Here is a 24,702-nt window from a genome sequence, read left to right as displayed (position 1 = left end):
TTTCAGTCATAATTATTCCTGAAATTACAATGAAATCCAGACCATTAGCTGCTTACAGTCGTTGATAAATATCAACGGGGACAGTCGAAAATGTGTGCCCCGAACGGGACTCGAACCCAGGGTCTCCTGCTTACATGGCAGACGCTCTATCCGACTGAGCCACCAAGGACACAGAGGATAGTGCGACTGCAGGTACATCTCTGGCACGCTCCCCGTGAGACCCACACTTCCAACTTACTGCCCACGCACTACATTTGAAGTGACCCTGCCCACTATATTCATTACTCGCGGTAGTCAATCTACCGATTCCCCTATGTGTTTGAGCAATGTGAGTGCATCTGCACTGAAGATCATTGGCCGGTAAGCCTCATCTATGTGAAGATTGTATCTGTTCTTTCGGACATGTACGAAAGAACAGGTACAATCTTCATGTAATTATTCCAGTTCAACAATTTTAGTCACCGCAGCTTCTCTAGACACTTGAATATCTTTAATCACAGCTTTGTCCGTAGAGCTACCAAATTGCTGCGTATCAAAATAGTCCCAGATATTTTCTACAAGCGAATCGATGTAAAAAGAGTATGCGTGCAGAGCCCTGTGAACACGGCTGCTACCTCTGAAGACTGGTGTCCATAGCACATTTACCGCCAAAATGTAGAAGAAATGACAACACTTGTTCCATTAAAATGTTGAAATAAACCTGCCGGTTCGTGTGGCCTGGGTTGCATCCTTCCTCAACACACTGCGTGTCAAGCGCCTCAATGCGCCGTGTGTGTGCTCATCATTTGAAACAAGCATAAATGTGGCGCCTGGTCAGTTACTGTTCAACTGCTGTGTATCTGGCTCTCCGATTACGTGTAGCTTGACGTACCGCTATGAGCAATGACCTTTTGATAGTTGGTGGGCTTCAAATGTCCACTGCGTGCAGTTTCTTTCACAATGTCTAAAAAAAATGGTTCAAATGGCTCTGAGCACTATGAGACTTAACATCTGTGGTCATCAGTCTCCTAGAACTTGGAACTACTCAAACCTAACTAACGTCAGGACATCACACACATCCATATCCGGGGCTGGATTCAAACCTGCTACCGTAGCAACCGCGTGGTTCCGGACTGAAGCGCCTAGAACCGCTCGGTCACAGCGGCCGGACAATGTCGTCTAAGAAACTGGTTGAAACGGATATATGGTTAATGGCAGCAGAAATTCCTGTCGACTATCTCTGACAAGATGACACTTGTCTGCGATCCGTGTGGGTTTATGTATTTTTACGGAGACTTCTAACGTCGGTTTACATGGCCACGAGTGGTGAACACAATTCTTTTTAGACCCGTTAGAGTGTCCATGATGAGACGTCAACAAATCTGCCAGCTTCTTTGACGGTATGGTCTCTGACACATCCAAATACGATAGCTCCTGTCTGCTACGCCCCCATGTCGATCCATTTTACTGTGCTGACTGCGTAAGTTAATAAGTTGTCCGGTATGCCTATTCCACGGGATTAAAAAAATCCCTGGGACGTGTAAGGAATTACGCGACGCACATTTCATGCGCCATACAAGTAACTGACATAACATTACTGTTACGAAATATTGCTGTGTTGGAATGCTAATATTAATTACAATATAGACTAAATTTTATAAATTTCGGTGACTATACTCCTGTTCTGAGTAGGAGTTTCCCAAACAAAGGTCTTTAATTTAGTATTACGCTCTACGGTATTACCCAGTATCTATTTCACGTGCTCTTGCACGTTGTTTAACACCTAATTACCCTTGTGCCACACTCCTTTCTGACTAATATAAAACACTTTCTGTCTTCCGAGACATTTTTGGTCGCAGTATTACATTCGTGCTTTCCGCTATTTTCTGAACAAAGAGAAATATTGATAACGACAAAGTTCAATATTAACGTACTTCCCCATTTGTATTATGAAGACGTCTCTGCAGAATGATCTCTAATAGATTTAATATAATGATGTGCTTCTGTATTCTCTTAATACTGTGCCACTATGTTCGGTTAAAAAAAATGTCTTAACTCATCAGTGAATGGAAATATGCTGAATAAACTTGTTTCTTCATTCGCTTATAACAGTAAGCTTATGTACTGAAAATGTAGCCGAATACAAGTGCTTCAGTAACTTTTGGGGTACGGATCTTCGAATTAAAATTTTTGCGACTACACGTACATCGCAACGAGAACACTATCCCTTCATCGAATTTCATTGTCTGAATAAACAAGTGATAACGTGTTGCTGTGCGCGATCAATTGATTGTCCACAGCCCCATTTAAGACCAGCCATACACCAGTAGAAAGTGAACGTTGTGAGAAGCCAGTCTACGACTGTGTTTTGGCACTCATTGGTTCACACCATGACTAACGTAAATTTCCTGGTTTTTCGAGATTAATTGCCTTAACAAGCAGAACATCTGAGCAAAGCACCGAGTCTTATTTAAACTTTCATTTTCACTGATGTTTCAACGTGTTATTTCTGCGTTCTGCAACCATATGTTGTAAAGGGTAATGAGGAATAGCACCACTGTCTGTGATGCATGTGGAACTACCGCCCCTGCGAAGAACCGCGTTTGAGACGACAGCCGCAGCTAGTGGATACGAGTATGGCAATCAGTGGGTTGATTTGCAGACTCGACCAATGGGGTGCAGCACAGATCAGTGCTGCTCCAGTCGCTTCACGAGATTATCGAGAATTTGAATATTTTTCTAGAGACTCTCAACCATCATCCTGAGGACAAGATCAGACAAACGAGCGTTCACATAGGCGTTAAAGCACACAGCGGATCCGAGCCGTGTGGGCTGTCACGGGTATGTGTTCCGCATGGTCGTTCCTGAACCACTATCAAGGGAATTGTCAAATTCGACATGCCTAAACATAACGAAATCTTAGCTGCTGAGGTGCACGGCAAATATTTAAAAAAAAGATTTTTAAAGTTATTCAGTTTTGCCAAACGAACAACCACTTGTGTAACTGGTTTGTACAGCCCTTCCTGTCGAGCGCGAGATCCGGCGAATAAGTAGGGAGAATCGTTTCGAGAGAACGTAGCAGCGCTTAGTTCGAAGCGCACACACACGCGAATTTTAAGCACTTAAACCATACCAAAAATGTCTCCAGTCGTTAATTTTTTAATAATTTGTATTTCATATTATCAAATGAACTGTTGCAGATACAACTGTTACACAAGTGACTGGCAGAGGAAGCGAACTCAAGGTAGTGTATTATGTTACATTGCAGTTGACTTCCATCATTCGGGACTTAGCTGTTGACGAATGTTTTATACAAATTCCTGTAGCACAGTTCTTATGACAATTTTTGAATAAACTGATACAGTTCCTTGTTTGTTCATTCCCCGTAGTCACAAAAATGCGAAGTGTGTATTTGATGACGAAAACAAACGTTTTCCTTACACAAGTCACGCCTGATAAAAGAAAAATTGATGCATTCTAGCATTCCACAGTAATCACAAGTTTTATTTAGACACAATTAGGACGGAGTAAGAAATGGCCATGGCCGTTGTTCTGTATACCAGGTGTACTTAATCAAATTCTAAAACGTGATGATGCAAACTTGACAATGCACCAATAACAGAAGTTTAACAATATTGTCACACTGATAAACCTGACATGACAACTATAAAAAATCATGCTGTCCGACAGTTTTCTGAAAAATTTCTTTGCACTGTCGAAAAATGTCTACATTGACGGGCCGAATCAAACTATTAGTTCAGGCTGGAATCCGAATTATATGATCAGTCTTTTCGTCATCGTCCTAAAGACAGAAGTGTGTGTATGCCTAGGTCAGGGGGTCAAACAAAAGCGATGAATTATTTTCTGCAACTGTTAAGAAGTTTCGGATGTAGCATTGAAAATCTCTCATTTTTCAAGATTTTGCTACGTCGCTTACAAGATTTTTGCAGCCACACAGTTCTTTCTTTAATGTTTGGCACTAATTTGCCTTGATGTGCCTTAAGATAGATATAAAGCTTCGGAAACAGTAATACACTGCCAATCACTGGCAATGTTGTATACAAATGTGTCTTAGCATACATCGACTGAACAGGCGACTCTGAAATGAAAGTGGGTTTTGCACGCAGTTCTTGCAGGAAACATGAGTGACTGGACTTATACACAGAATTTTAGGGGATAACGGAAAGCTTCTAATTTGTCTTACTACAATCTATTAATGACTTCTCTTTATGTTAACTTGAAGTAATCTTTGTACTTCTGCAAATTGCTTTTCCGTGTGGTTTTCTGAATCTGTTTAACAAAGTCGAAAACGCCTGGAAATCAGTAATGTTCGTCTCACTTGCAATTCAGAGGGCCTAGTCTCATGTTTCACTCGATAACGGTGCAGTGACTCTCTCGAGCAGCTACAAATCTTTCGAATAGTTTTTCTTTCACACTTTTGCGACTAAGTTATGCCCCTATTTTGCACTTCTTATAAATATTTATTCCATGTATACAATTCATGTTCAGATTTTACGAAACGACACCAGATTTGCGAAGTTGAAAAGATTGTGGCATTTTACTTAAGAAAAGCTTATAGGAGAAAATGGTTACTTGACACGGGACAGTTTAAGCACTTCCAATATGTCTGAATAACGACTTACTTATAATTTGTAAGTATATTTTACTAGGATGTGTACTACTAATAAGTGAATCTTTCCATAATACTAGATGTTTTAACTTATGTCTTATGTGAAATATAATATTTCTGATTAAGATTTATGAGCCCTTTCCCCATAAATCAGTGTTATTAGGTTATAATGAGCAAACATTTCTTTCATCAAGTGTTATTTAACCGTCAGAACACAACACGTAACTGTAACATTCGTAACAATACCTACGATCAGGGCACCCTCAGAAAGGCACAACAGTTAACAGCAGGAAGTAAATGGAAAACAAAATATAACTGTACAAAAGAAAAACCAATGCTTTGTACTGTGGTCCATACATTATGATGAACAGTTTCTCTGGTACAGTTTTTCTTCTACTTCCTCTCGTCCTCCATGGATGTCCATTACCTAATTAACATCTAATTGCTACTGACTAACTTAAAGGATATTATATAACCACGAACTACATTCATCATCCCCGAACTTAAATAAATCCCTGGTATTCTTTTTCTGGCTCCACTGAATTAAACACTACTGTTTATATAGTCTCAGGTTTTTCAGTACACCATTACTGTATTTGTGTTTCCAAAATCGGAATGACGTACATGGTCCTTCGTATGTTAGTGAGCCTACTTTGTATTTCAAAAAAATATTTGTGAATGTGAACACAGTTCCACCTACATTACATGGAATGAGAAATGCTGCGCGCACAAGCATTAAGGAAACTCTACCTGACCTATACGAGCGAGATTATGAAAGAAAACCTCGGTAGAGTTTTCTGTATTAACATAATTCCGCGCATAAAGGCACATAGACTTACGGACCCCTCTTTCAGAGAATGCATCAATTCGATTCCACATTACTGTGAAACTCTGGAACCTGCGCAAAGACAAATTTATTAGCTATCTTATACGAAGCAAACACAAAATTAATTCATCTTCACCTCCATTGTTACCACACAGCGATACCGTAAAAGTAACTGCCAATTATTATGGGTATTAAAAAAAGTTGCAAATGTATGCCTCTGAGCACTATGGGACTTCTAAGGTCATCAGTTCCCTAGAACTTAGAACTAATTGAACCTAACTAACCTAAGGACATCACACACATCCACATTCCCGAGGCAGAAATCGAACCTGCGACAGTAGCGGTCACGCGGTTCCAGACTGTAGTGTCTAGAATCGCTCTGCCACCCCGGCCGGCAGTTGTAACATCGAACGATTGTGCAAGTGAAACTATCAACGGAAACTGAAATTCACTTTACAAATTACGATCCCATTGCGCCCTCTTTTCTGTTTACTAAAGCTATGCACCCGCCGTTTTGCGCATGCGCCTTCTGCTTCAGCTATGGCAGGGGTGTACCCAGCTACCAATATGCCAATTTTCGCCATTTTTTCAAATACTTGCGGTGTGTATTAGCAGCTAAAATGCCGACACAGTGTTTCTTTGGGCGTATCCTTTCTGTCTAAAAATTGAAGTGCAGGGGAAAGTAAGAATTAATGGCTTGCTCTTTCCACGTTCATCTGGAAGTACGAGCCAACTTAAAAACATACAGCTCGTAACAGATATAAGAATTAGTCTGCACATGAAGCAAATACGGATGCATTATTGTTCAGAACATCATTCTCAGTCTCCAATATGACATTAACACTAACAGTACCGTAATTTCCCGTAACTATGGTCCTATTTCCCAAGTTGTTCTCTTTGCATTTTGTTTGCACAGCATGTGTGTGCATATAATTACTTGTTTCCAAGCGTTCAAGTAAGTGACAAAATATTTGATGTTAGAACAATTTTGTTTTCAACCATTACCAAACCTGATATTAATTATTAAAAATTTGACCCTACTTAGGTGTCAATTTTACTCTTAACTATGGTCCACCTCACATATTATGATGGTTTATAGTAGTTGTTATAACCCTTTATTTGAATAGTAAATTAATGGAAAACCAATTAGTTCGCAAATTTCGGAATTTACGAAACGTATAGACCAATACATAAGAAAACAGAGGACAATGTTTCATTGGCGCCATACGCCTTCGGGTTGTTTTACAAACAAAAATTGTTTTTTACTGGACACATCAACTGAGGGTTGAAAATTGCAAATTACATCAGATTCGTTGTATATAAGAAAATTCCTTTCTTCAGGCAAAATCCACTGTTTCCAACTGCTTGTCACACAATTCTTCCCCAATTTTGCGAACTTAAATGGAAACCTGCCCAGACTTTGCCCTCATATTTGACATTGATAAAATCTTTAATTTTAGATCCTCCCCTCTGACTGCTATCTCTTTTCCCTTCAAATATTTCTCTTCAGACTACATGTCACCACACCAAACATTAACTGACCAAGGTAGCTGATTGTCGACTTCTCGAATCCAGTGTGGGTTCTGTTCACTCCAGTAATGCATTTTAAGGTGATTAACTTCGCCGTGGTTTATGAATGTTTCCTTGTCGAAGGAATGTACGCTGTCAAAAATGTTTTGGTTTGTTTGCATCCGCTGAACTTTCCAGTGCAAAACGTTAGACGGGTTTGGAAATCATCTCTGTGTAGTTTCTGATGCATGGATACATGGTATGGATGAAATGTGTGGAGCTTCAGGATTTTCCAAACACTCATGTGTGTAATTCCTGATTGCCTTGATATTTCTTTTGTGCTCGCATGTGGATTATGAGCCAGAGCAGCTAGGACTGCTACTTGTTTGTTTTCTCCACAAACAATAGCTGTACGGGTTCTTTTTTTCTGGTTCACACTACCTTCCGCAGTAAATGGTTTAATAACTGTAACAAAAGAGGAGCGTGATCGTACATCGCGCATAATGAGCGACTGCATCGTCAAATTTTCTCCCACTTTCTCCATTAATGTACATCATCTCAGTTTTTTTCTTCCACAGAAAGGTAATTCATAATGAGATATGCCACCTATGACTCTCCAGAGTGGAAAGGTAAGGGGCATCGAGAAAGGCAGCGTTGGAATTTCTGTGGGCGAGAAGCGGTCCGCTCGGCGAAATTCCACCTAGTACTCCGTGTCAAACGCGACTGGTAGCGGGCAAAGCCGCGAATGCAGTCACATAAGGTAAACATAATTCGCCCAAAAGACAATCGTTATAGACGACGTATTGCTTTCTGAATGCTCAGACGGGTAAGAGATACAGAGCGTTAATTACATTAATACTTACAATTTCTAAAGCCCAGTCTTATTACGAGAAAGGGCTAGTTTCCCGTCCCTGCGCTGCCTATCGGCGGCACTCCAAAACATTACGGCGCTCATCAGCAAGGGCTGGATAAGAGCATCGATTATCGATCAGTGCTGAGTCGGATATCTACTATCGTACATAATTCTAAAAATGCAAACGACGTAGCCAAGCGGAATGGCCGAGCGGTCTGCGCGGCCCCTCCCGCCGGAAGTTCGAGTGCTCCCTCGGGAAATGTGTGTGTGTGTGTGTGTGTGTGTGTGTGTGTGTGTGTGTGTGTGTGTGTGTGTGTGTGTGTTTTAGTTAATTTAAGTAGTGTGTAAGACTAGGGACCGATGACCTTAGCAGTTCGGTCCCTTAGAAATTCACACACATTTGAACATTTTTCTAAACGACGCAACAGCCGCGATATTCCGAAATAAAATAAAGGTGTGAACAATGTGATTTAAGTCAGTAACATTATGAATGTCTTTTTCTACGTTTTTCCACCCGAAACCAAAAGACTCAAATTAAGCAAGCAGCCCAGTTGTGAGACTTTTCGACAAACAAGAGTGATTTCTCCGAATCTAATAAAAAATTAGGTTCGTTAGTCAGTAGTGTAATTAATGAGTTTACTCGTTAATAAATAGGATGTTTGGTTAGTTGGTTAGCTAGTCAGATGATTTGTTTGATAATTAAAAGTTGTGTGGCCTCATGACCACGAAACAAAACTGTCCGAATCTGCGGAGAAAACTAATATTTGCGTCAACATTTGTAAGACTAATTCCTCTCTCTCAAACACCACCCTAAGGGGAGCGAGGGAGTTTTAGTTTTAGCGAATTTACACCCTGTATAACCAGGCATTCTATATACAGCATTTTTATTACGTTCATAATAATGAGACATTTTCTAAGGAGACTTACATTTAATATGGGATGCGACACTTGGAATTAACTACAACATACATAGTGAAAAGCAATATGTTTACAGCAGAAAAAGCAGCGTTTATAGTAGTTCTTCGAAAGTAGAACAACAATGGCAAATTATTATCAGGTAGATTTCAACTGAGGACAACGGACTTCAGAGAAGAGTGGCAGGAGGGAGGGAGGGAGGGAGGGAGGGAGGGAGGGAGGGAGGGAGGGAGGGAGGGAGGGAGGGAGGGAGGGAAGGCACACGCACAGTCTGGCCGCAACCGTCTACACTGGGTGTATGAGGCACTGACATGGTCAACTAGACGAATGTTGCACATATAACGGACACAATAATTTAAAGCTCGTGCTGGCTGTAGAGAGCTTTCACTCCTCGTGCCGTGTTTGATGACATCGCAATAACGGAGGTTCGGCAGTTTGCGTGTATGTATCACATTGTACAAATCTAATGTTATGAGGACATAGTCTTGTTGCACTTAAGGTCAGTATCTTCTGCTGAGTTGAGGTGCTCACTCAAGGCGACCTTCAGCTCAAATTCATCGAAGCTTCCTGAAAACGTAACGTATTAGGACACCGAAGTGAAAAATGGAAAGAACTTTTTCACCGAAATGAGAATTAATGAAGTTTTGATGGTCCTTGTCACTTCCAGGACGGAAATTTTACTCTGCAGAGGAGTATGCGCCGGTACGAAATTTGGTGGGAGATTAAAACTCCGTTTCGCCGGAAAATTGAAAGAATTTCTTAATGGTAACTCCTACTCAATAGATGAATTCTTAGATATGAAGTAATAACTGAAAAATACATATATATTATTTCGTGTGAAGAAAACTTGTTACAGTGACACGTTCCACATCATTACGAAATGTCGTATTCATGATCTATGGAACAAGGATGTATGTATGTATGTATGTATGTATGTAACGACTAAGCTACCCGAGCACAGCTCTCCTTCCGCCAGTTCGTCGTCTGCTACCTTCCAGACTTCTCAGAAGCTCTCATCTGAAACTTTCTTCCAGGAGAGCTTCTGTGAAGTTTGGAAGGTAGGATAGGAAGTACTGGCGGAATGAGAGCTGGGAGGATAGCTGGTGAATCGTGCTCGGGTAGCTCAGCCGGTAGAGCACTTGTCCGCGAAAGGTAAAGGTAGCGCGTTCGAGTCTCGGCCCGGCACACAGTTTTAATCTGCCTGGAAGTTACTTGTCGCTTCTTCGTACTTAATTTCAAATTCAATGTCTGATGCCTATCCGACGATTGAAGTAAGATCGACGATCATCTGGGTGTTCATTACACACCTACGTTTGTTTACATGATAATGCGCGAAGTGGTACCCTGTCTCCCCCCCCCCCATCACCCCCTTAGCACGTGGGGAAAATTAACACCTGAAGTTTACCGTACCAGTTCAGATTTAATTTTCGTAGAGCTCATTACGTAGGTGGCAGCACTTGGTATTCGGGGGAGAATGTTGGTGATTGAAATTTCGTGAAAAGGTGTCGCCCCAACGAGAATCGCCTATGTTTTAATGACCGCCCAGCTTGTCACATCCGTGACATATGCTCTCCTAATTCTTTGAAATAAAATGCGTGCTGTCCTATTTTGAACTTTTTCTATGGCCTCCATGACTGGCATTTTTCACAGTATGCCCATATCTTCAGTACGTCATTTTGTAATTTGTTTTATCTTCTAATGACTTTACTTGATTTAAACGACAGTGTCATATAAAAACTGTGTAAGATGACTGCTTAGATACTCTACGTATGTTGTTCAGGAAACTGACAAAAGAATGCCTATAACGCTTCCTTGGGGAAGCTCAGCTATAGCTTTCCTTTCAATTAATTACTTCTAGCCTCTTTCTACGAACTGTGAAATTTGTGACAGGAATTTAGTAATCCAGTGGCACAATTGATTAGAATCCGCTCGAGAGGAATTCTGTCAGAAGCCTTCTGAAAGTATAGAAATATGGGATAAATCAGATTCCCTGGTGCCCATGTTTACTAGACTTTTTTGCTCTGGATGTTCGTTCCTGTCATATTCCTGAATACTGGCCACTGCCCCTGATATACCTTGTATTACTTCTATTTCCTTTCTTGTGTATTGGTGTGGTCTGTACAACTTTCCATTCTGAAGATACAGATCTTTCGTCAAGCGAGTGGTTGTACGTCTGCTAAAATGGTGTTATTTCACTAGCTTACTTTGAAAGAAAGGAAACTGGTACACAAAGTAGACCAGAATAATTTCCTGTGTGAAGTGACTCGACTTTCAAATTTCGTATCGAATTAATACGAGAACATAGCTTTACAGAACTCGCTATTAGGTTTAGCCAAGACTGTGTTAGGATGAAGCAGCTGTTCTGCAGGCCAGATAACCTCTGACAGCAGCGGATCGGCCTCGCAGAAGCCGGTCAAGGCGACGACCAGACCTCGTCACAAGAGGTGTCCGCCGCCGGCCTCATTCTCGATAACCGCACATTACTTTACAACACCTTTCGAATAAACCGACCGACACCCAGCTTTCATCTGTTACACACTTAGATCTATACTCCCTCAAGTCACTGTACCGTGTATGGCCGCGGACATACAGTATCAACATTACAGATTTTCTTTACCATTCCATTAGCGTACTGAGCGAGGGAGAAATGACCGGTCCTTATCCTCGTGAGATGAATGTTGGTGGCATAGGCCGCTTCCAGTCCACATTCGCGAAAGTTATCTAACACGGTTTCGCGAAAACACACGTGAAGATAGTAACTTACTATACGTGCCCGTAAGATTCCGAAGTTCAGAGTAATGTAGTGAATACAGGTGCACAGCAAGGGAATGATGTGTAGGAGTACAAAATGTTTTCTTTTTACCTTCGCGTTTTCTAAAAGGCTGGAGGACTTTATTAATGAAATAGAAGTATGTATTGTAATATTCAATGTTATCCAGGATAGGCGGAAGCAATGGTGCGGACGGGGCGACGATTCCGATCTGCTGTTTTTACTTTTAGTGTGGCAGCTCTGTATCTTCAGTTGGGAGCTCTAATGGTGGAAGAGTCAGCTCTGTTGTGTTAGAGGTTTCCGCTCTGAAGCTTTCGAGGTATGTGATCAATTACTTCTATGGAACTATGGACCAAAGTATTTACCATGTAATCGATGGCTGTCTGTGCGTTATAACAAAATCCCGAAGAAATACCAATACCTCGTATGTAAGTACATAACCTAAATCACGCTTTAAGCTTAGTTGATAGCATAACAAGTTGCCATATACGGCAGCTGCTAGCACAAGTTTAGAAATCAGCGTCAGAAGAGAAGATCCATGTCCGCATGCGTACCTTTGCCCCGAAACGTTTTCTTCGGTTTATAAACTGTATGCGTAGGTTTTTAACATATTTAACGGATCGTAATTTGTACTTCACTATTTCACATCTAACTGATTCAGTATTAACCAGATTAGTTCAACCGTCATCTTAAACTATGAGAGAGAACTTACTCCACGTGCCATTGTTTGCTAAAACGATAGAGGGTGCTGAGAGGCTAACAAACAATGAATCTTCCATTAGAAGAAATGCAACTAAAAGGCTTGGACGTAATGTGTCCGCAACGAATAAATATTTTCTCAGACCGAGGAAACTGAATTCGCGGAGCACTGTATCTGTGTGGATTCTATGTTCTAAGGTCTTACGTTTAAATACTTCCGACGTTTAGCATATTAATTAGCCGAAATTAACTATGCAAACCACCCGTTTAATACAGAAACCCAAGTGGCAGGGAAGACTGGGCTCGCTCATTAATCTCTCGTCATAATTTAAGTTGGAGGTAACTGGAGAAAATCGGTATCGCAAGTACAATGGGGTTGAATAAAGTACAAATGGAACCTTTTTTTTAGCAACTTTGAAACTTTGCAATCTAAATAGGTTGCAGAATAATAACCGCTACCACTCACAATAAGTGATTCTATTTAACACACGACTGGTTTCAAACTTTAGCCCTCTTCAGGAAGTTTACGTTCATGGACATGTTTCCAAATTCCGTATTTAAATAAAAACAAATAATGTGATGATTACATGGCCACAAATTTTTGAAACATGTTGGAGTGGATAAGCGACACGTGTTGTGAAATCTTACAATACTCACATGTAGCTGATGTATCCCTATCGTTTCTGTATTACATTTATCACGTTCTTTTACAAAAAATATTTCGTTTTTTACATGTTAGCTGTATATTAATGACCATACGAATTGTTGGTGCTTCCGTATTATGTCTTTGATACAGTAGTGGCACTTTAGATGTAACTAACTTCACAGTAACACAAGCTCACAACATACAGCGTGCTTACATTGGAAAACAGATTATCGTCAAACAGCTTAGATCAAAGAAATACAGAGATGTTACACATACAGATACATAACATATTACAAATTTCATAAATGAAATTGTTACAGTATTGTGAAACCCACACTGTCATTTATAAAATATAGAATAGCTGCTGGAAAATTATGGAAGTTTAAATTTGTCTTTCTTCCTCCAAAGCATTGCTACTTTTGAAGGTGCAGTGAGTTGCAGTTTTTGTTTTTTAAAGTATTTCAGTAAAACTGCATAGAAATTAACTTGTTCATTGACAATCACGTGAAGTGATTTGGAGCTACGGATATAAATTCGGAGCTCTTGAAGAAGACTGATTTTCTTTCCTTTGTTGACTGTGTGTAGTATCTGCAGGTTGTCTTTCATGGCTGTAGCTAAGTGGTAATTGTCTTTCAGAAGTATTCTGAAAGTGGATCTATCAAAATTATTTAGCTGGAAAGCATCCATGTGTTCCCAGTATCTTATAGCGAAACTTCTTTCTGTCTGGTTTATGTAGAACTGTGAGCAATTTCACATAAAAGTTTATAGGTACCTGGTTTGCTGAGACACTGATTATCTTGTTGCAATGAATGATGTGCTGAGGTAGCTTTTTGTTAGTGCTGGAAGATACACGCGCGCGCGAGTGCGTGTTTTGATAATTTGATGTAGGTGGTGTGCATTTTTTTTTTTTTTTTGAGTTTGTTGTGAAGTTTATCAGTTCTATTCGGGTTGTAATCATTCCTGTGCGCAATTCCTTTGGTAATGTCGATTTCTATCAACAACGTAATTATGTGACATGAATAGGCGTAACAGTTCAACGAGTTCATGTATCACAGCCTTGCATAACTGTGTGTTTAATAGGTTGTTTTAATTATCTGGATTCTGTCACAAATAACTGGTGTAACAGTTTACTATGTCCACTGCGGCAAATCTGTCACTGTCTAGTGCTGACACATCTTTGATATTTTCAATAGGATCGCAGCGATTCTCAATTAAGAAGTTTCCATGAATACAAGAATTTCTGAGTTCATCTTTTAGCTTCGTGCTACTAAAATATGCAGGTATTCTTGAGCTAACTCTGGAACACACAGGAGAAATAGACTTACGAATCTTTGGTTGTGAATGTAGCTTTGGTGCTGACGGGTTCGTTTCACAACCATAGCTTTGTTTTAAAAGTTTTCTATTAATTTTCTATTAATTTTCCACCCCATCAATTATAGAATGAAGACAAAAGAGGAATATAGACTGTACTGGGAAAACTGTATACAAACGTGGCAAGAAAAGGGCAAATAATAATAATTGTACAATGTGTTCCCTTGTGTTAAAATGTTTTGTATTTAAATTAATGGTAAGTTACTGTCATGTATCGATGTTTAGTACGAGCACCGTGATGTACACAATCGTGATGGTGATTTTGATACAGTAAAACATTATAGAAGTTAAGAATGGCAGTACCTGTCAAATACTGTAATTCTCCTTTGGTCCGTTACAATAACTTCTTTTATTATGGGGCAAAATTCCACACAAATACGATGATTGCCCCAGGCCTCGAGCAAATTTCGTTATTTTTAACATTTTGTTAAATATAACTTTACACGATGCCGTAACTTAAAATTTATTTGCATGACATATTAAAGTACGCTCCTAGGTATATTTGATACAATTTTCACTGTCTTGTAACCAGAAAAGCACAAGGGGAAAATTGAAAAGTGTAGAGAGTGTACTTTTCCGCTGCCTAACCTAAACGTAAGTTCGCTGTCTCTCAGAAGTGAATTAGTTTGAAATCGTTGACATGCCAAGAAACATTGACCAAAGAATTGCGAGACTACTTTCTATATCACTGCCAGATTCAATCGCAGTTCAGCATAAATATTGTTCATTGTGTGTGTGTTTCTAAGTAAGAAAGACTTTACGATTCTTTTAAAAAGTGAGAATGATGAAACCATTTCTATCTGATGTGGAAGATTACAGTAAATTTTCATTGCAATTTTTATAAGCTGATGTCCTTAGTGACTGGACGAGGAACTTTATATATATACTACAGACAGAACGGCCCGACTACAATATGGACAAGGGAGGATATGTGCGATATAATGGAGCTAATCTAAGAATTTTAAACGCTCGAGCCAGATACAGCCGCCGATGCAGTCACAAATCGCGCGCGCTGCCTCGCGCAGTTGGTTGAAGAGTCTGCTGCCTCATCCTGTATGACGTCGGATTCCGACCGCGGCGCCAACTGGAAAGTCACGCGACGCCGAATCACGAACGACGTACAGACTACAGAAATTCTGACTCACGCAGATAGCTGCATACCGTGAGACTAAGTGGGACAACGACGTATCGTCACCTACACATTGCACGGTAGTTTGGCGACTAAAAATTTAGGCTGGTTAGTGTCCCTATAGGTAGTCAAAGTTGCTTAGTCTGCTGTTGTAAGCCTTATATTCGGACATTTCGAGTTATGTGAGCACCCTGAGTGCCATGTCGACGCGTTTTTAGCCGTGTTGTCAATTACGCTCCAGCTGTTCGGGCCGGGGAATGTTTACGTGTATGTCGTGAAGTTAGACGGCCGGAGTTATGCAAGCACTGTGGCGTTACTGTTAGTGAAACTATGATTTTAAAGTGGTAAAAGAGTTAGTGGTAAAAGAGTTCGACTTATTTTAGAAAAGTGTACTCTAACAGTAAACAGAAAGCCAATTACTGAAGGAGCACTCATGTGATACTGCCTGACCAATGGCAGCACGAAATATAGTTCGCAATTTATTCACAGAGAGTACTATTTTGATACTCAAAAATAGAACCTCGAGTAAGTACGGTGCGAAATATACGAGGCGAATACTTCATATAGAAAACCGAAGTGTAGCTAAGTAGTTCGAATGAAACTTTTTCAGAATATACCTAAGTAAGTGAGTGAGTGTGTGTGTGTGTGGGGGGGGGGGGGGGGGGGGCCCTTGTTGGACATAGCAGGTGCTGTACGGAAGCCCAGCTTCGAAGCGCAACGTTGTGTGACTGAACGAACCCTCTTGGGACACATCCTTACACCCTCGAAATTACGAGGGTCATTCCGCAAGTAAATTAAGTTTAAGGCTGAATTACAAGTACACTTATTGCTTTACTGATTTTTGTTTTTCAGACTAGTTTTTAACTTTTTAGGCCAGCCGCGTGAGGTATTCGCGCGGTCCGAGGCGTCTTGTCACGGTCCGTGCGGTTCTCTCCGTCGGAGGTTCGAGTCCTCCCTCGAACATGGAGGTGTGCGTGTGTGTTGTCCGAAGCGTATGTTCGTGTAAGTTAGATTAAGTAGTGTGTAAGCTTAGGGACCGATGACCTATGCAGTTAGGTCCCATAAGATCTTAACACAAATTTACGAAATTTATTAGGCCATCTTAGGAAACGACCGACTAGCGTTTAACAGGGACGCTAGTTGTTAAGTACTCAAACATTATAAGCAAAGACACTCTCCACTTGCATAGTGTTGTGCATCGAACTTCTATCAATTACGTTGAAATTTCAATTTACACACTGATCAACGATGTTAAGTACAAAAAATAAACTACACAATATTACAGGTTACACGGTTTGTAATGCTAAGTTTTGTGAAGTCTTGACAATGACTGAGAAACTTTAATTGAGCACTCTTCATTTATGTTGTGCGGCAAACACTGCAAAGCAAACTTATGACAGTAGACAGTATTACCCACAATATCTAAAATACAGGATCTTACAGTATTACAGTTTATATCTTTGCGATATCATAGTTGTCATGTTTGTTGCAGAACATGGAATGTGCTCAGTTTAACAGTTTCTCAGTCAATGTCCAGGACCTCTCAAAATTTAGCGTTATAACCGATTAACCTGTAATATTGTGTAGTTCAATTATTTATCGTACTTAACATCGTCCATTGTGTAAATTATTTCAACGTTAAGAAACAAGTATGATGCCCAACACTCCAAGCAAAGAGCGTATCTTTGCTTATAATGATTGATTATTTAACAAATAGTGTCCTTTTCATACGCTAGTCAGATGTTTCGTAAAGACGGCCTAATATATCGAAAACTGGTTTGAAATAAACATAAATCAATATAACTAAAATGCGTACTGGATATTCAACTGTAAATATGGAACTGTTTTACCAGGAAGTACCGGAAGACCCACAAATAAATTAAGTTTGTTGGCCCAGACATTTTTATTAGAGTTAATGAAAGAAAACTTTTTTCCAACAGGTATGCAATATGCATACATAACTGCGACATATTTGAATCAATCACCACTGTCCTAATTCTAATGGCTCTAAGCACTATAGGACTTCTGAGGTGATCAGTCCCCTAGAACGTAGAACTACTTAAACCCAACTAACCTAAGGACATCACACACATCCGTGCCCGAAGCAGGATTCGAACCTAGTCTCGCGGTTCCAGGCTGTAGCGCCTAGAACCGCTCGGCCACCCCGGCATGCACCCCACTGTGCGCTTCCATTTCTTTGTCCTTTCCATAGTACTTTCCACTCACAAAAAACTGGGAAAAAATGACAGTAACTATAAGGTAGATATTAAAAAACTGCAACTGCCGAAGCAAATCATACGTCAAATCAGCAGCAGAATGTAGGTGAGCGTTATCGTGAAGCAGCTCAACCCGCGCCGCAGTTTATGAAGGGTCTGCATTTGTGGCCCCCTTCTCACCAGTAAGCGAAGTACTTAATAAAATTGTCATACCGAGTGAGAGAAGTCAAGTCACTGCAGCTGCCATTTGACGTTTTGTTACATTCTTCGGTCAAACGTCGATAATCCCACCTGGATCAATACAACTTGATAAAGGATTTCAGGATTCAGTTGTCACAACTGAAGGTCGGACCGATCATTCTCTGAAGTATTCGTTCGTTCGCCATTAAACATGATGCACAATCTTTAACTGAAGCTTCATTCATCATACTTCCATAAACATTGGTTATCTGCAACTTCCTTGCAGATTAAAAGTTTGTGCCGGACGGAGAATCGAACTCTGGACCTTTGCCTCTCGCGGGCAAGTTCTCTAGTAACATTTTTTGTTGATTTCATTTTGTTCTTCGTTGATCCATTTTTATTTTATTTATTTTATTTTTACAGAGGGTAGCTAGCGCTCTGACCGAACAGGCTGAGCTACCGTGCCGGCATCAACTGAGCTACCCAAGCACGACTCTCAACCAGTTTTTCTCAGCTTTACTTCCGCCAGTACCTCGTCTCCTACCTTCCAAAAAGCAGCAGTCATCAAAATCAATCTAAAATGATGCCCTGCAAGTTTGAGAAGCAAGAGAGCTTCTGTGAAGTTTGGAAGGTAGGAGACGAGGTACTGGGGGAAGTAAAGCTGAGAGAAAGGGTTGTGAATCGTGCTTGGGTAGCTCAGCTGGTAGAGCACTTGCTGCGAAAGTGAAGGTCCCGAGTTCGACTCTGTCTGGCACACAGTTTTAATTTGACAGGAACTTTCAAATCAACGCAATCTCCGCTGCAGAGCGAAAATTTCATTCTAGAAACATCGGTTGTGTGTGTTCAAAATTTCTATAGGGCCGTCTTAACTTTGCATTCACAAACCGTACTGCACTAGGAACCTCACGTTTGGCGGGAAAGTTAATTTTGTCACACATTTCAAGACTCGCACAGAAATTATAAATGCACTTTCCTGGTCGCTGTTAGTTTCATGACACATAGACTGGGAAAGTGCGAGGCTTTATTTTCAAGATTAGCCTGGTGCTCAGTCCCACGCCCTGTATGTAACACACCCTACATGGGGTTTTGTCAAGAAATTTCCTATATTACCAGCGGGGACAGGAAATCACTAACTACGACTATCTCTGAGCCGGAAGAGCTCTTACACTGTTTATGAAGTAGCAGAGTGAATCATCAACTTCTTCGTAAAACAAAACTGCACTTTGAGCTGTTGTATCGTCTGTTGCCTGTACTCTAACTGGGTTCGTTGTTTCTCCACTTTGTTGATGCCCGCTGAACCACAGAGAAAGGTTGTGTCGTTAACAGGGAAGTAAGTAATCATTTACAGCGATGGCAACTGGATGGTACATCTTTCCTTCCTAAGGAGTACTACAGACCAACAGCATACTGATTGTTTTTGCAGGGGAATGTAAATTCGCCGTGTGAATAAATAAAATTTAGTGTAAGAAGACTTCGCAGTTGGATGTGCTAAGCCTTGTCAACCCTCGCGAGAATCTTAATAGCTTTTTCCCCGAAAAACTATTCACGTAGGTGGAATAAAATTTCTCTGAATTCAAAGCCCCGAGGTCTTGTTACGATAAACTGACGATGTATTTGGATCTCCCTAAATAAATGTTGCTATCCACATGCATCGTATATTGAAAAAAGATAAAGCAGCAGATCATCAAAATCAATCTAAAATGATGCCCTGTAAGATGTCAACATAAAATTCAATCTCTCATTTGATAAACCAGGGCTAACTACGAATAGCCTTAAAAGCAAATTATCACACAAAGCAAAGAAGCGCTGTTTACACGGCGTTGTTTGATAACAACGGCCCCTCAGGCCGGGCCTGCTAATACCAGTTCCGAAGATGAAATTTCGTTCACCGAAACGAGTTGTTCTTAATTTGTTGCATTCGTAACGGCTACATACTGTATGAATAACTATAACTGAGAAGTTTAACCAAACAATAATCCAAATTTCCCCGATCAACAGGTGTGCCTACGGGTGAAGGTGTATGAGAAATAAGACGACACATTTAGACCCGGCCTTAAATAATCCGTCGAATGGATATACGCAGATGTAATACCCTGTTGGAAACTTTACCGTTAAGCATGTATGCTGATATCAGATCATCTCCTGAGGAAAAAAATCAGGGGTCTTTGCGAAAGATGCAAATATCGCTCTAGAAATATAGGATGAAATTGCGCAGCGTGAAAAGCATTTTTTTTTTTGGCTTATCACCAACTTACTTTTACTGAATATTTTTTAATGTGAAAATGCTGCAATTATGTTATAAATATACGTTTAGCAGTAGTTTTTAGAGAAGTTCATGAAACGCTAAACTTACCTTGCGATTTTGAAGGATATAGCTGCATATCGTTAAAAAGTTGCTGAACTTTTTCTGAAGGAACATGGTTTGTCGAGCCAACGCGACCATACCAGACGCTGTACACTTCCCTGTAACAAGAAGAGAAAGCATTGGCACCAACAAAACAAAGCTTTCCTCGCAGTAACAAGGATCATGATATAGGGGCTACCATACGGGTGGCGCAGAAAGACCCTCTCGAAAGCACTTATAAAGGTATTATGTCCAACACCGAGTATCCGTATTTCTATTTTCTCGGCCGTTTCCTTCCTTTCAGGGTAATTAGAATTATACATTTAACGCAGCAACCGACTGCGACGGTACCTAACGGTTACTGCTGGTTTAGTTGCTATTCCAAACAGCGTACCATACGAACAAATCAGTTGTGGCTTTACCTGTGGTTGATCGTACTTCAGATACTTTGGCTACGCACGGCTCTGATTAAAGGGAATAGCTGGACGTAGTTACAGGGTAGAGCCGCGCCCGTCTGCTTTCAAGCCCCGCTACTAATTCGCTGCAAATAACCTGCAGCAGAGATTCTGCAGTCAAATGGTCTATCCATTGGCTAGAATTGCGAATTAATGAAATACATAGAAGTACAAAATAATAGATGAATAATTTAATAACAATGGTTCTATTCTAATGTCTGTAATTGATGTAGGCTACTGAGAATTATGCTGAATAACGTTTATTCGACAAAGGACATTTCAAATAAACTGGAAGGCTTCCTACGATATTCAGTTATAATACAGACAGAAACACACTAATCAAATACATTGGTTACGTTGTCAGCGTTACGAGACTGGTAGCAAAATCCGCGAACTAAATTATAATCTAAGATACGCGAGAACTAAGTCCATCTCGTAATCAAAGTGCACGAAATACTGACAATCTCAAAATAGTTCAGAGTTAAAAATGATTTACAAATTCACACACGTGATATAAAGGATATTAATTCGTACTGTGTCTATACTCCGTTCCGTAACAGAAGTGGAGAAAGTTACGAGTCCTACACAGGACCACATTCAGACTTCACGAAATAGAAAGTCATTTCAAAAGGTAGAATATTGTAGCGGTCGTTCACCACCCAGAATCATTCATGTACAAGACTGAATCACGCACGTCACCCCGGCGGATCTGCCTTCGTAACGCAGACTACGGTATGATAAATGCAGCAACATTTCGACGTGGATGCCACCCGGTCCTGGGGCAGGAGAGCGAGACGAAGACTGCGTGTAGAGTTCCCGCGTAGGAAAGACGGTATTATAGCTTTCGCGATTTTGAGAGCAGGCAGCAAGAGGTCGCACTTCTGCCGCTCGTTTCTTCGGGAGAGAGGCAGGTGGCTAATTTGAAGAGCTCGAAATCTCGGTAAAGTGTTGATCCAATAAGTTAGAAATTGCGATTGGGTCCACTATGGTACTCTGCGCGACAGTTATCCCTGAGGTCAGGGAGAAACTATACGGGCCCGATAACCGTGTAATTAGACTTTGAACTACAGATGAGAGAGTTAAGGTGTTCAGGGAGCTGGTAAATAAGTCCCAGCTTGCCTTCTTGCTATCGCGTATGATGCGACAGCATCGCGCACGTAACTGCTTATAGTGGATACAGTTGGACAACGTAGGGTGGTGGCGGAAAACGTGAAGAGCACGTCTCCGCTCGCGTACTGCGTCACGGCATGTCTCGTTCCACGAAGGAACCGTGGGGCGCCGGGGCAAATGGGAGGTACGACGCATTGAGCGTTCCGGAGCCGTAAGAGTAACTTCTGTTAACATGAATGACCCGATCGACGACGCTAGGAAACTGACAGTCATTAGATGTTGAGGGGGGAGGAGGAAAGTGTCCAGTCGGCTTGGGAAAACTTCCAGTGTCTTGGGCGCATAAATGGCAATTGTGGCTGTAATCTAAGGGCACATGGAAAATGGTCACTTAAGTGTGCATCAGCAAGAGCGAACCATTCAAAGCGCCGAGCTACCTGACCACCCCAAAGCGGGTGGTAGGCATTGAAGTCCCCAACCAGCAAATAGAGAGGGGACGGGGGGGGGGGGGGGGGGTAGATTTTCATTCTGCAGCCGAGTGTGCGCTGATATTAAATTTCCGGCAGATTAAAACTGTGTGCCAGAACGTGAGTCGTGCTTGGGTAGCTCATATGGTAGAGCTCTTGCCCGCGAAAGGCGCGGGTTCGGAGTTCGAGTCTCGGTGGCAAATTAAAACTGTGTGCCGGACCAAGTTTCGTATCAGCGCACACTCCGCTGCAGAGTGAAAATCTCTTAAGGACTTTCTTTTTTTATGTTCCACCGCTCTTATTTGGGGAGCGGCTCTGTAAATCCCCGCGGTTTCCTTAAATCGCTTTAAGCAAATGCTGGAGTGGTTCCTTCGGAAAGACAGTACGATTTCCTCCCTCATCGTAGCTTGTGCTCTATTCCAAATGATTTCGTCGTCGACGATACGTTACATCCTTACTTTCTTTTCTTTCTCGAGTGGTGGGTACAATGCTGTTTCCTTAACCGGCTTTGAAATGAGAAGTGCACAGTTACTTTTAACTCTGACTCAACGGCACTCTTAATTTTTCCTTAGCTTCGTCGCCTTTAACGGCGATTTTTAATTCATTAAACTTTTCTCCCTCGCCAGAACGCACAAAAAGTTGTAGTACGGGTCTGTTGAAGTTACACGATTATGTGGAGTAATTTACGAGTCAGCAACGCTGTCCGGCGAAGTAGGAGCGTGGAACTTGTTTACGCTGGTTACGGAAGTGGTTGACGCAGTTTCTAATTTGGACGGCGGAGTGGATTCGGAGGTAGCCGCCGGCCCAAGGCTGTGCGGACATCGTCACTGCTGCGTGGGAGGCACAGTCCTCTCTACACGCTCGCCATGGCTATCACATCTCACATTTATGTCTGTGCACACGGAATTAACCGAATACTTTCCGAGATCACCGGACAAAATATTAGGTACCGTCTTAAAACTATAGAGTAAAACTGGTTCCAGGCGGTCACATGATTTAAGTGGCAGCAGTGAAGTGCAGTGTATGGGATCAGCGCAACAGAATGGGGCGCAATCGCAGAAGGGAGCTGTTGTGTTTAGCAACTTTTCCGAATTGTTGGCGTATAAATGAGAGCTGTCCGACATTTCTACAGGGAGAGAACAGTGGTCGTACAAATGTGCTGGTTGGCAGGGACGGAGGAGAGGGGCACCGACTGCTGCTGGCGGTAAATGCAGATCCATTTGAATCAGTTTCCGAGAGAAAACGGAATACAACTGCATGCAATGAACGTTTGGCGTCTGCTCACAGCGGAACAGAAAGCTGCTAGTGCGTGGACACTAACTGCAGACGTGTAGTGCGGTCCGTTGAGTAGCTATTTTGGACCTGTATTTAATTTGTTGAGGATGTGCTATGCTAGGAGGCAGCTGACGGTTAGGACTATACAGGTACCGGCAATGTACCATACCATCTGTCTAGTTCCTTCTGATCTCGCTAGCAAATCAGTTTTTTGTTCAACGTCAGATTACGACGACAGTGGAAAATAGTGAAACCGATATCGTGCTACGTTGCTGAGATCGGATCTTTATACAGGATCTACTCAATTTGATTTCTGTTCGTGATAGGCAGGAACGAGCAAGAGATCGGAATAGAATTTAAGTGGAGCGAACTATAAAAGCCAGAGTTAATATCTCTGGGAAGTTACATGTTCACAAATGTATTTTCCGGTTTTCATTACAGATGGACATAGTGGATCGTATTAAATGTTACTATATTCTACTTTCTTTAATTTTAGCCGAGTTTAGAGTTACATTTCGAGGGAAACTTAGTTAAAAACCTGAGATTTGGCCAGGCTGTGCTCCCAACGCACACAAGTGTGCTAAAATCGTGTCTACGAATCCAAACATTTAAAAAATTTTAGGGAGGTACTTCTGTACAACGTAAACAATATAATTGCCTATTTCCCCAAACAAACATTTTATACTTCATCAGTAGTATTTATTTGCAAGGATCAGCCGCAGAGCGTTCGAAGATTGGAGAGTACGTCTGCAATTACGACCCAACGTAGTACAGCAAGAGCTTTCAATTTCCTTAATTTTCACTTACTCGTCAAAACTGGCGAGTTTAAAATTTCGGAACGTTCTTAGAGCCTTTGGAACTACTTATTTCTGCACTCTTATGACTGCAACTCTTAAAATAAGTGGAGTATCTTAGCTTCCTGGTATGCCGCTGCCCCCCCTGGAACAAGGTTTCGTCGAGCTAAAGACAATAAATAATAAGTGGTGTAACCCTAGGCCATCGTTAAGAAAACTGTTTATGCACTTACACACTGTAAACACATTTTCCCCCCACTCAATATTTTAGTAAATAACGAATCAAGAAACTAGAAGAAAAATAAGATCCGAATGGTGGAAGCAGCACTGCTACCACAATCTTTGCTCACTTACCAAATGATATTAAATGTCTCACGTCATAGTGAAGCTACGTTTGGAATGAATCTAAGACACTTGCCACGTGCGAATAGCACTTCAAGCAAGGAATGACTTTATCGCTCACATGACGCGTTTCGGAATTTATCCATCAGATATACAACAACGATCACTGCACATAGATATGGTGTTTCAAACCGT

The 24,702-nt window shown here is 41.2% G+C and overlaps 1 protein-coding gene across 4 annotated transcripts in view; it reads right to left on the bottom strand.

Annotated features, from left to right (window-relative positions):
• LOC126297394 (uncharacterized) overlaps positions 1-24,702 on the bottom strand; it is a 532,788-nt gene that overhangs the window by 270,495 nt on the left and 237,591 nt on the right. For all 4 annotated transcript variants that reach the window (XM_049988137.1, XM_049988136.1, XM_049988139.1 and 1 more), the window contains exon 2: positions 20,077-20,186. In XM_049988137.1, coding sequence (XP_049844094.1) covers positions 20,077-20,186 — 110 coding nt within the window. The remainder of the gene's footprint in view (positions 1-20,076; positions 20,187-24,702) is intronic.

This window comes from Schistocerca gregaria, chromosome X, assembly GCF_023897955.1.
Source record: "Schistocerca gregaria isolate iqSchGreg1 chromosome X, iqSchGreg1.2, whole genome shotgun sequence".
Lineage (NCBI taxonomy): Eukaryota > Metazoa > Arthropoda > Insecta > Orthoptera > Acrididae > Schistocerca > Schistocerca gregaria.
The sequence above is the reverse complement of the archived record's forward strand: the minus strand, read 5'-3'. Positions and strand labels throughout refer to the sequence as shown.